Source organism: Canis lupus, chromosome 26 (genome assembly GCF_048164855.1).
Source record: "Canis lupus baileyi chromosome 26, mCanLup2.hap1, whole genome shotgun sequence".
Taxonomy (NCBI): domain Eukaryota; kingdom Metazoa; phylum Chordata; class Mammalia; order Carnivora; family Canidae; genus Canis; species Canis lupus.
In genome coordinates, this window is record NC_132863.1 from 7,618,739 (window position 1) to 7,630,742 (window position 12,004).

At 44.5% G+C, this 12,004-nt stretch overlaps 1 protein-coding gene across 17 annotated transcripts in view; it reads left to right on the plus strand.

Annotated features, from left to right (window-relative positions):
• The window catches only part of BFSP1 (beaded filament structural protein 1), a 67,351-nt gene that overhangs the window by 23,995 nt on the left and 31,352 nt on the right, over positions 1–12,004 (plus strand). For 2 of the 17 annotated variants that reach the window (XM_072799965.1, XM_072799966.1), the window contains exon 1: positions 6,867–7,249. The exons of the other annotated variants lie outside the window; for them this stretch is intronic. In XM_072799965.1, the coding sequence (XP_072656066.1) occupies positions 6,882–7,249 (368 nt within the window). In that variant the 5' untranslated portion in view covers positions 6,867–6,881. Of the gene's footprint in view, positions 1–6,866; positions 7,250–12,004 lie in introns of those variants that run through there. 17 annotated transcript variants of the gene reach the window in all.

Genomic DNA, 12,004 nt, shown 5'->3' on the forward strand with positions numbered 1-12,004 from the left:
CAAAGTTTAATTTTATAATGAAAAAGAGTTGCCTTCTGTGCTGTCCCTCCCCTCTCTGCTCTACTCTATCCCTCTGCACTCCCCCATTAAATTCATTGAAACGCTCTGAACCCCTATTATGTTCCAGGCACTAAACAAGTGCTGGGAGATAGATGACTCACACAGGACACCTGCTCTTAAGTAGCTCACATGCTAGTGGGAGAGAAAGACTTGAGCTGAGGCTATGAGGATAAGCCCCAAGTACAAAATGATAAGTTATGTATTCAAGTTATATACATTTTTAACCCTTGGCATTTAAAGCTATATTAAATACTCTATAACTTTGTGTTCTATAATAAGCTAATACTGTTATTTCTTGGTTTATCAATTGTAGATTTTATGTCTTATTTTCCCCCATGAAAGATGAATTTTCTTAAAGATTTATTCATTTATTCATGAGAAACACAGAGAGAGAGACAATCAGAGACATAGGCAGAGGGAGAAGCAGGCTCCTCACAGAGACCCTGATGTGGGACTCGATCCTGGATCCTGGGATCACTCCCTGAGCTGAAGGCAGACGCTAAACCACTGAGCCACCCAGGCATCCCAAAAGATGAATTTTTTTTACACATATACCCTTCTTACTACCAACCTCATTCTTCTAATTATTTATATCAGCATTTTTAGAAAAATCAATGTGTTTCATCAATAGGACCATGTATATATGGTTTTTCCACCAAGTCAAATAGGATACTTATATTGCGTTCTGTCCTCAATTTTTTGTTTTTCCTGTAGTTACTAATTGCTTTGCTTTTTGTTTGCTTATTTGTCTAGGCACTTGTCATTAATCTCCTCAAGCTTTCTAAGAGAAATACATAGCTTCCTACAAAACTCATTTCTACATGTTAAAATGCATCCGTTAATTTGTCAGTTTCATTTTTTTCCTTAGAGACTTAGACTAGAAGAAAATCTTAGTAGCCAATGAAGCCACATACTACAAGAAAAGTAGAATATAGTAAATAGATAAATTTCAATAACAGGCATGAATTCATATATATACTGGTTCCATCTATTTTATTTTTAAACAATTTTTCCAGGGATCCCTGGGTGGCGCAGCGGTTTAGCGCCTGCCTTTGGCCCAGGGCGCGATCCTGGAGACCCGGGATCGAATCCCACATCGGGCTCCCGGTGCATGGAGCCTGCTTCTCCCTCTGCCTATGTCTCTGCCTCTCTCTCTCTCTGTGTGACTACCATAAATAAATAAAAATTAAAAAAAAATAAAATAAACAATTTTTCCAGTGATATATAATTTTTAGTGAGATATAATTGACATACAACACTGTGTAAGTTAAAGTGGACAGCATAACAACCTGACTTATGTACATTGTGAAATGATTACCGTAAGTTTAGTTAACATCCATCATCTCATATTGATACAGAAAAAGTGTTTTTTTCTTTGTGATGAGAACTCTCAAGCTTTACTCTCCATCTCTTTTTTTAAATATTCTTTTTAAAAAATATTTATTCATGAGAGGCACAGAGAGAGAGAGGCAGAGACACAGGCAGAGAGAGAAGCAGGCTCCATGCAGGGAGCCCGACGTGGGACTCGATCCCGGGACTCCAGGTTCACACCCTGGGCAGAAGGCAGGTGCTAAACCACTGAGCCACCCAGGGATCCCCCTTTTTTGTTAATTTTAAATAGGTTCCACACTCAGTATAGAGCTCAATGCAGGGCTCAAACTCATGACCCTGAGACCAAGACCTGAGCCGAGATCAAGAGTCAGATGCCTAACTGACTGAGCCATCCAGGTGCCCCAGCTCTCCATCTCTTTTAAAAGTGGCTGCACCGCAGCAATAGCAGCAGGACTCTTACCTACCACCAACTTGTATATGCATCCCTAGTGCCCAGATATTGCCCTCAAAGTCACTTCTTCAGCTAAAGAAAACAGAACTCCCTTGATGGAAGTTGATTCCATGTTGGAGCATGAGAAGAACAGACTATCTCTAGAATATCTCATTTCTAAAAAGCAAGGATGCTTTCAAAACCAGTAGGGCAGTGCTGGAAGGACAAAGAAGTTAGTCAGCGGGACTTCCACTGACCATGCTGGAATAACATCCACATAAAATAAACAGAGTGAAGATTATGCTTAATTCAAATAAGTTGAGCCTATAAAAGATGGTATTTATGATATTGATCAAAAGGCAAATTAGTACAAAATATCCCCCAAAATGTTTGTAAAACAAAAGCAGAATGAATATAATAGACATTTAGTTTTTATTGATTTTAACAAGTAGGAAAATGTTAGCATATACGGGTAATTTGTTTCTTCTATGAAGCTTCCACACATAGAAGAAACAAATTACCCGTATATGCTTCCACAAGCTTCATAGAAGAAACAGATTCCTGCCTGTTTCTGTCTTTTTTCTATCTGCTTCGACAGGAAAAAGTGAGTCCGGGAAATATAGGAACCATACAGGGTCTGGCAAGAGCAATGAGCAGTGCTGTTCATCTAAAGGGGAACTATTGTGGAACTGCTGTGGATGTCCTGACTACACCCCTGAGCACTCAACCGCTTCTGTTCTTTCTGGTGCATCTTCCCACTGCCAGCAGTTGGGGCCTTTTCCCCACAGGGCATCATCAAACCAGCCCAGCCCATGTGGAGCCTACTTGGGCTGTCCTGTGGCAAGGCCAGAAGTGCCCTGTGATCAGCCATGGGAGTGGTGGGTAAATCTCCATCTCATTCACTGTTGGGTGGGGTAGCTCTAAGGTACCTGTTCTTTTTTTTTTTTTTTTTTTTAAAGATTTTATTTATTCATGAGAGACAGAGAGAGAGAGAGAGAGAGAGGCAGAGACACAGGCAGAGGGAGAAGCAGGCTCCATGCAGGGAGCCCTACGTGGGACTCGATCCTGGGTCTCCAAGATCATCCCCTGGGCTGAAGGTGGCACTAAACCGCTGAGCCACTCGGGCTGCCCTAAGGTACCTGTTCTGAGCTGTCTCTCAAGGTCTCCAGCATGACTAAACTGCATTTCCCCATCATGGAGACCTGCTTATTATCACCAACTCTGTTTTGCCTTCCCTATCTCCCTCTTACTGCCCTACAAGTGCTTCCTGGAATCACCTTCCAAATAAACTACTTGCACTTTAACTCTTTTCAACCTGTGCTTTGGGAGAACCCAAACTAAAATAACCAAGTAGAGGGGAAATCCAGCTGTGGTTGTCATATTTTACAGCCACTTAAAAAATTCAACAGCAGGTTCCGAAGTCATAAACCAGCCAAATATCCCACAGAAGTAGCTAACTATACCATCTTTTTCTCATAAGAAAACCCTGCTAATTATAGTAAAATTCCAATAAGAAATATTTACATTAAAATATTTTGTTTATTTATTTGACAGAGAGAGTGTGAGTGTGAATGCACAAGCAGGGGTAGCAACATAGGGAGAAGAAGAAGCAGGCTCCCTGCTCAGCAGAGCTCAATACCAAGACCCTGGGATCACAACCTGAGCTGAAGGCAGACACTTAAATAACTGAGCTACCCAGGTGCCCCAGAAATATTTACATTTTTAACAGCATCGGTAGATGGGAGCAACAATAGATGGGAGCAAGATATCATGATAGTACCATTGTCCTGCTATAGGACAATGCAAATCATACAAATCTAGAGAATCTATACCTTTGGAGAAAAATACTAACTTTCAAAAACAAAAATCGAACCGAGAGAGACTTAAAAATCCTATTCTGTGTTAAGTAAAACTTAATTATAAAATGGGTCTTAGTCTGATGATCAACGGCTTGGGTTTGAATAACCTTGGACCATACAACCATGTCCCACATTCAAAACAAAAGCTAACTTAGTCAACACTCCAAATTCAATAGCTGGTGATCTTTTTCTCTGAAGTCACTCAGTTTCTCCAGAGAATAATCCCAAATCCTGCTTGGGGAAATATATGCCTGGTGACCAGCATCCTGGAAGTGAAGGGGTAAATGGAAATGGGGATTATAGAGCACATCCTTCGTGATGCATCTGCTCCCTTAACTCCTTTGTTTCAGTAAGCTTTCATCCTGTCCTTAGCTGTGCCTGGTGACCTTGAACTCATGACCTCTCTTGTTCAATTTCATCAGAGAATAACTTCTTATCTCCTGTCAATGATAGGGGGTGGGGTAGTTGCCTGCAGTGCAGGAATGAGGTAGGAGACCTGAAAGTCTACGTGCTCCTAAGCCTTGGGTTAACGCTCTGGTTTCCAACTCTACTCTTCGCCTCCACCTTCTATTGTATCTGGTACATCCAGTTCCTAAGCTTTTCTGAGAGTCTCTGGTATAAACCAGCTAATTTTTCTTTCCCAGTCTCCTCTGTGGCATGTAGATTTCGACTTTTTCCACTCTGCTGTGTCAGTTGCCACCAATCTCTCTGTTCAGCCTTCTGAAAATTTGTTGATACATCTTGTCCGCTGTGATCTTTTCTTCCTTACTTTTGTGGAGTTTTAATCTAAAAATAAATTCTTTGCTGCCATTTTTGGTAGGGCTTGGGGAAAGGAGTGGAGACGATGCTCACATTCAAGCCATTGCAACTAATGGGAAGCCCAGCCCTTTCTTCAAACTTTCCTTTTTGGGACCCTTCTTGCCAGGCTCTCCTCAGTTCAGACTCTCCATATTCAGGGAGCACATGGCTCACTCCACTGCACCTCACATCAGTTGTTCTCACACCTTGTTTAGGCTGTTCTGTCATTCTAACTTCTCTATCTACCCTACACACTACTTACTGCTGCTTTTTAGGTACAAAATCCACAGCATTTTGGTAAGATCTCTATTTCAGAACTTATTCCAGATTTCTGTGTGTTTTAATTTAGTTGGGTAGGAATTTGTCTCCCTGCTCCTTGAGGGTAGGGACTTGACTTTGTTCAATATTTATCTCCCTGAGACTGTGCTTTGTGAGTAAATATTTCCTAACTGTTTATTCTACTGGATTAAGTTGAAATAATATTTTTTCCTTTGTTATGTTTCTGGGATATCTATTTTTCAAATGGGATTACTATGTGTGGTAGACTGGGTTGCTGGTCCCAATTCTTCACGCCAATGTAATAGTTACACACCCACACCCTTGCCATGGCCTCCGGGTGGACCATGCCTCTTCCCTGTGTCTTGACTTTGGCCATGGCCATGTGATTTGCTTTGACAAATGGGATGTTAGCGAGCAAGCTGCAAACAAAGGCTTGGAATGAGACTGTGTGGCTGGGCTCTCTCTCTTGTCCTTCTGTCATTGCTAGTTCTAGGAGGATGAAAGACATTCGGAGCAGAGTTGCCCCAGCTGACTGGAAGACCTGCAGCTCGAAGGAGAGTTATCCAGCTGACCTGAAGACCTGGGAGTGTAGTGTTAAATATTTCTTCTTGTATCCCACTAGTTTTGGGGTCAGTTTGTTCTGTAGCAATGGCTGACTGATACACGTTGTCAAAGGGAATGAATGCTTTTGTAGCCATTGTTCTGTGTTGGTTTTGCTCTCTAGGAAGCCTGAAACCAATTTACCATGCCATCAGCATAATATACGTGTATCTACAAAAAAAAAAAAAAAATACTCATGTGGCTCTCCCTGATTTGATTATAAAACGTATTTTTAAATGGCTTAAGAAAACAGAACAATAACCACACCACCACCACAACTCTCGACCTTACCTTAGATTCATCCTAGACTGAATTCATTACATTATCTTATAGTCTTTCTAGAGAAATAATAAACTCATCAAAGATCTGTGTCATTTTCTTGATCTTTGATAACTATGACTTTAATTGGTAGTATAACTATGTACTTATGTGCAATCTATACAGTTGTTATGCAGTATTGCTAATCCTTATTTTTAGGAAGACAGCCCTTTTGTAATGATTTTTTAAATTGGAGATATTACAAAATATTTATATTTAGGAACATTTTCATCAACAGTTATTAGTTTCTTTCAACACCCACAACTTAGTTTTAAATTTGTTAAAGCCTGGCTTTGTTATTTCCAAAATACAAAATAAAATGAAACATAGTGGCAAAAATTCTTTCATATTCTGTAATTGAGAGTTGGCCAATTTGTTAAATCTTTTAGGCTGCAAGGATTTTTTCTTTAGGTCAAAGAATCAATGATGCCAATGCCCTGGTGGAGTTCTACTCATTTGTCCTGCTCCAGAAAGGATGTCAGAATCCACAAGAACAAGGATAATATTATATGCATGGTTATCATGATAACCATGCATCTGTTTCTTAAGTTATTGTACAAAGGACGTTTTCCCATAAATATGCATGGGTGTTAGAAAGAACTTGCTGGCAGCACACATCACAGTTTTTCGAGATGGGCCATTTATTTTGCATCCGTGGTTAAGAACCCCTAACATAAGGAGGGTTCCTACTGTCACGCTGTAATTATGCAAAAGAGCTGCTTAAGTAATCAGGAAAAAAAGAAACTGGTGTTGAAAAGGTCTATAATTGAGAGGTTGACGGAGAGGGGAGACAAAGCGAGGGGTCCTCGGCCTTTTGAGCTAGTCCAAGTTTAACAAGCTGCCTTGGGCTTCCTTCACAATTCCCAGAGGAAGCAGTCGGGCCTCTCTTGTCCTCCTGACCCTCCATTCAATCACAGAGCAACAGGCTTTAACAATCTGAGAACAAAGGCCCCATTGCCCAGTTTAACCTTCCAACCCCGGGGCTGTATGGTCCGCTAATCCGGCGCACAAAAGCGGACCCGCTGCTCTTTTATTCTCCGGGGGGCTGGGCCCAGCGCGGAGCTCGCCGGCTGACCGGCTCTGGAACTTCCCAGCGGCGCGGGGGCGGGCGCGGGCCGGGCCCGGGGTTTATTTAGCGGCCCCCCCCCCCCCGGGCTCACGGCCCCCGGGAGCCGGCTTCGCGCGCGGCCGCCCGCACCGGAGCCATGTACCGGCGCAGCTACGTCTTCCAGACCCGCAAGGAGCAGTACGAGCGCGCCGAGGAGGCGCCGCGCGCCGAGCCCGACAGCCTGGTGGAGGGCCGCGCGGCGCCCAGCCTGGCGGCGCTGCAGGGCCTCGGGGAGCGCGTGGCCGCCCACGTGCAGCGGGCCCGCGCGCTCGAGCAGCGCCACGCCGTCCTCCGGCGGCAGCTGGACGCCTTCCAGCGCCTGGGCGAGCTGGCCGGCCCCGAGGACGCCCTCGCCCGCCACGTCGAGGGCAACCGCCAGCGCGCCCGGGACCTGGCGGCCGAGCGCACGCGGCTGGAGCGGCAGGGCGCGGAGGCGCAGCGCGCGCTCGACGAGTTCCGCAGCAAGTAAGCGGGCGCGGGAGGGCGCGGGCGGCGGGGGCGGGGGCGGGCGCCGGGCGGGCGGCCCCGGCCCTCGTCCCGCCGGCCCCCGACCTCTGCGTTACGCGGGCGCCCCACAGGTTGCGCGGAGGGGCGCCACTGACCTGTGCTGTCAGGTTTCGGTATGAGGTACAAGCAATGAGATGCACGGGGTTGGGGGCGCCTGGCTGGCTCCGTGGTAGAGATGCCACTCTTGATCCTTGGGGTTAAGTTCGAGCCCCGCCTTGGGTGCAGAGATTACTTAAAAATAAGATCTTAAAAAAAAAAAAAAAACACAGGTTTTAAGGGCATAGTTCAATGAGTTTTGACAATGCTTGCACCCCTGTAACTGCCTAAAACAAGCAGGGTATTTCCACCACCCCAGAATGTGCCCTCCCACCCCCTCCCAGGCAGTCTGCACCCCTCCTCCACAGAAATCCCCGGAGGCGCCCCGGCTGTACTGATTTCTGTCACCTAGATTAATTTTGCGTGTTCTGGAATTTCACAAAGATGAAATCCTCCGCACGTGCTCTTACACGTCTGGCTTCCTTTTGCTCAGCGCAGTGTTTTAGAGATGGATCCATGTTGTTGGATCCTCACAGCCTTATCGTATAATAGATGATCCTGCCTCTGTTTCGCAGATGAGGAAAGTAAGGCTTTGACAGTGTCAAGATTTGGGGCAAGGTCACTTAGCTAGTGTATCCCTGCCCTGGGATGGAATTCAAGTCTTGGGCACGCTAAGTCTAATCATCTTTACCGCATCATAGATGATACCTGGAAATTATTTCAATGTGTGCCCTCTAGGGTCTTGCTACTTGATGTACGGTCTGTGGACCAGCAGCACTGCCATTACCCAGGAGCTGGTTGGAAATGGAGTTAAGCTTGAAGTTTCAGAAACCCTGGTCCAGAGTCTGGTCCCCTCTTTCCGTAGACTGAAGAAGATATAAGATCACCTGAAGAACTATTAAAAAGAAAAAAGGATGCTCAGCAATTTGCCACCACCACCTTATAAATGCATGTGCTCTTTTACTCTGCAGGGGCCACTTCAGTGGATTTATTCTTTGGTGCTCCAGCAGGTGTAAAATGGCATGTCCACATCACAGTGTAATCTGCAGTAGCCTGGAACAAACCTAAATGCCTAGTCCTAGGAGACAGGTTCACAAATTGGGCTTCATTTACGCAGTGAGATGCTATGCAGTTGTACAACAGGGAATAGTGCATTACTATCATTTACTTTAAAGGGAAAGGGGAGAAGAGTAGAATTTTTGCTTGCATAAGGAAAAAGAACAGAAGCAGACATACTCAAAAACCCAATGACACTGGTTACATATGAAGAGGGGAGTAGGAACAGGGCAAGGGGAGCAGTGGAAATTTTTAATGGAAGTTGTTTTTAATGTAATTAAAATATTTGTCTAACCGCATAAGAGATTCATTCATTTAAAAGTTATATACATTAACTTAAAAATCCAGATGTCCAGGCCCCACCCTGGACCTCAGGTGCAGCCCAGAAATTTTAAGTTTTATGAGCTCCATGGGTAATTCCAGTGAACAGCCAGGTTTGGGGACCCCTGGTTTAGGGTAGCCAGAGAGTCTTCTCCAAACATGCTCTATGTTTGAGTTTTATGTCCTTAATCTGAATCCTGGGCAGGTTATTCAACAAAGTGTATTGAGCATGTTTATCAGATCATACTCATTGCTTTCATCCTCACCAGTCCTTTTGTTTCTGGGTTTGATCCATAGAAACAGATTTGGAGCTGGAAGAAGGGATAGGGAAATCCACCTGTTGTTATAGCACTTAGTGGGAAAACTGAGGCTTGGGGAGGGCCTGTAGGTGGCAGGTCTTGAACTCGGTTTTTCTTACCCTCCACTTTCTTGGATCCATTCTTGGATTCCTGTGGAGTGAGATCCAGGGGTAGGATCTCATTCAAATGAAGCTCATGTTTTCTGAAGCGAAGGGAAGTGTACACTGGTTCAGACACCCAAGGCAGCTCCATGGGCCAGCAGGAAACCCCACATCCCCGGGGGTCTTTATATATTTTTAAAGATTTATTTACTTATTAATTCATGAGAGACATCGAGAGAGGCAGAGACATAGGCAGAGAAAGAAGCAAGATCACGACCTGAGTCAAAGGCAGACGCTCAACCACTGAGCCACCCAGGTGCCCCCCAGATGATCTGCACCTAGTCATTAGGCCCCAGGCTACTGTGATTTGGCTGGGTGAGCAGGACCCTTTAAGCCCCTCATTGAAGGAATGGCCATGTTGAGTTTTCCTCATCTTTTCCTGATTTCACTTGGTTCTGAGTTAGACGTCCATCATGGAGCTGTCCCTTCAGGCTCTGTGATTTATTTAGTGATTCCTCTTAATTTATTCCTTCCCATTGCCACCTTGAAGATACTTTGATATTCCGACTGAGGTATTGGGATTTAAAAATTATAGTGAAAATGATACACACACCAAGTTTGGTTTTACATTCCTAGAGGTGAGTTGATGGCTAGTGAAAGCCAGGTGAAAATAGTGCAGAAGTGGGAAGTTATATGCAGCCTTGGTAGGCATATTCTCTACTTGGACAGTTGAATAATTTCAAAATCAGGTTTTCAGCACACCGGATGAAGACAAAATAAAGCAAGAATGAAATATAAACAAATAAAACTACCAAAATACATTGATGAATACAGTCAATTGTCCAGATTGCTACAAACCAAAAATAATTATGTAAAAACAATCAGATGATCGAAGCCAAAATTTTTTTTACTTTATGAATTCATTTATATATTCACTTATGTGAATATATGAATTTATCATGAACTCTTTATTATGAAATCACTTGTCTTTGATATCTAGACAGCATGAAAATTACCCACGGTAACAGGTTATTTCATTACTTATCAAACATGTTTTTAAGCTACAGAAATTCCTAGGTGTTTCTAGCAGGAAAGAGCAATGAGAAAATTTGGATTTTGTTAATAGTTTTATTCTTAAAGCTAGCCATTTAATGGGTAACTAGCCATTAAATAATTTCTGGCTCCGTTAGAGCCACACACAAAAGAAATTGCTAAATGTGACATCCTGGTGGGAAATGTAAAACTTGTACAAACATATTTTGCTTTCTGGTTATAGCTGAGCTTCTTAGGTAGCCTTAGAACTGGGATTGTGCACAGGGCACATATTCCTAATTGTTCTTCCCTGTAGTCAGGACTCTTTTAATTCTGAGGACACAGCAGCATGGTTTTCTAGCACTTCTTTTGATACTTGACTTGTGCCTATGGCGTGGGTGTACGAGGGCCCTGACAGCCAAGCTTTGTGGGTTGGGCTGAGTGCTAATTAGGATTAGTTTCAACCACAAATGGCATAAACTCCAAAGTGACTTTGGCTTATCCAGGATGGAAGTTTGTGTCTGTCTTGTGCTCGCCTAGCAAGCAGTTCAACATGCCACTGTATGGTGTTTGAGGCTCAGAAGGCTCTGCCTTTCCTTCAGGGAATCAGCATCTATGTTTCAGGTGCAGGATGGAGGAGAGGATGCAGAAGGACACATCCACATCATATCTTACCAAAGATATTTGGAGGCTGCCACAGACTTAGGTTTACATCCCACTGGTCAGGACTTAGTTACATGGTCACACCTGGCTGCAAGGAAGGCTGGGAAATGTAGTCTTCCCTCTGGGCAGCCTGTGCCCTCCAAACATCAAGGGCCCTGATTCCTGGAAGAAAACCAGGCTGGATATTGGGGGCCACTTACAGGGAACAAGGGGCCTTCTTTCTTTCTTAAGGGGATGAAATTCCCCCTAGAAGGAAACTCTTTCTGAACAGAATGATTTCTGGCGTCTCTCTGGCTCCTTGATCCCTATCATGTTCTACGAGTCCAGGGAAGAAGATGACTAGAAGGAAAAACTACTTCCATTCCTAATACCTGCTGCTTTATCAGTTTCTGTATATTTACATCCCTTCTTGACCCAGGCAGTGTGGTGTGAAAATTAGGGCATAGTTTTTGGTGTCAGATTCAAGTGTGAGTCCTGACTCCACCCCTTTTTTTAGTTTGGAATCTTCCTGAAGACGAGCCTGATCAAGGGGTTTAAGGGCAAGTAGCTTATTTGGAAGGTCCTTAAGGAGCAAGGTTGGGGAACGAGGAAGTGAGACAGGAGGGGAAGGCAGAAAATACTGAGTGCATTATCCAGCAAGTTAACATTGTGGGCATCTGGAGCTCACCTGCCAGGTAGAGAACTACTTCAGTTGTCCCAGCTGAGGGTAAGGGAGCTGAGGTATTTATGTCAGAGGTTGAGGGCTGCCTCAGAGGAGGCCTTCGGTGTGCAGGGGTGAGGGCAGAGAGTGAGGGTGAGGTGTTCAAAGCACCTGCCCAAGATCGTGGGCAGTTTCTCAGCCTCAGTTTCGTTATCTTTCACATGGGGAACAATGATAACTGCTCTCTTCCAGGGTTTTGTAAGGATTAAATGGCATAATCCAGAAAAACTCACATATGTGGGTTAATACAATAGTGTAGGTAAACCAAACAAGGTCAGGTTAATGGTGTTTGTTGTAGGTCATGGAGGGCAGGCCCCAGTCTCTGTGGCACTACTGTGCTTGGATTAGGGGTGTGTGGAGATACGACTCCTTCCTCCTTGGGGTGGCTGGGTGGGGGGATGGGCCTCCAGGATGGGGACTCCTGGTCCATTCACCACTCCTAGTTACCCCCATGTGTGGTGGCCATGGCACCACTCTGCACGCACCATGCTGTGGAAGAGGTCAG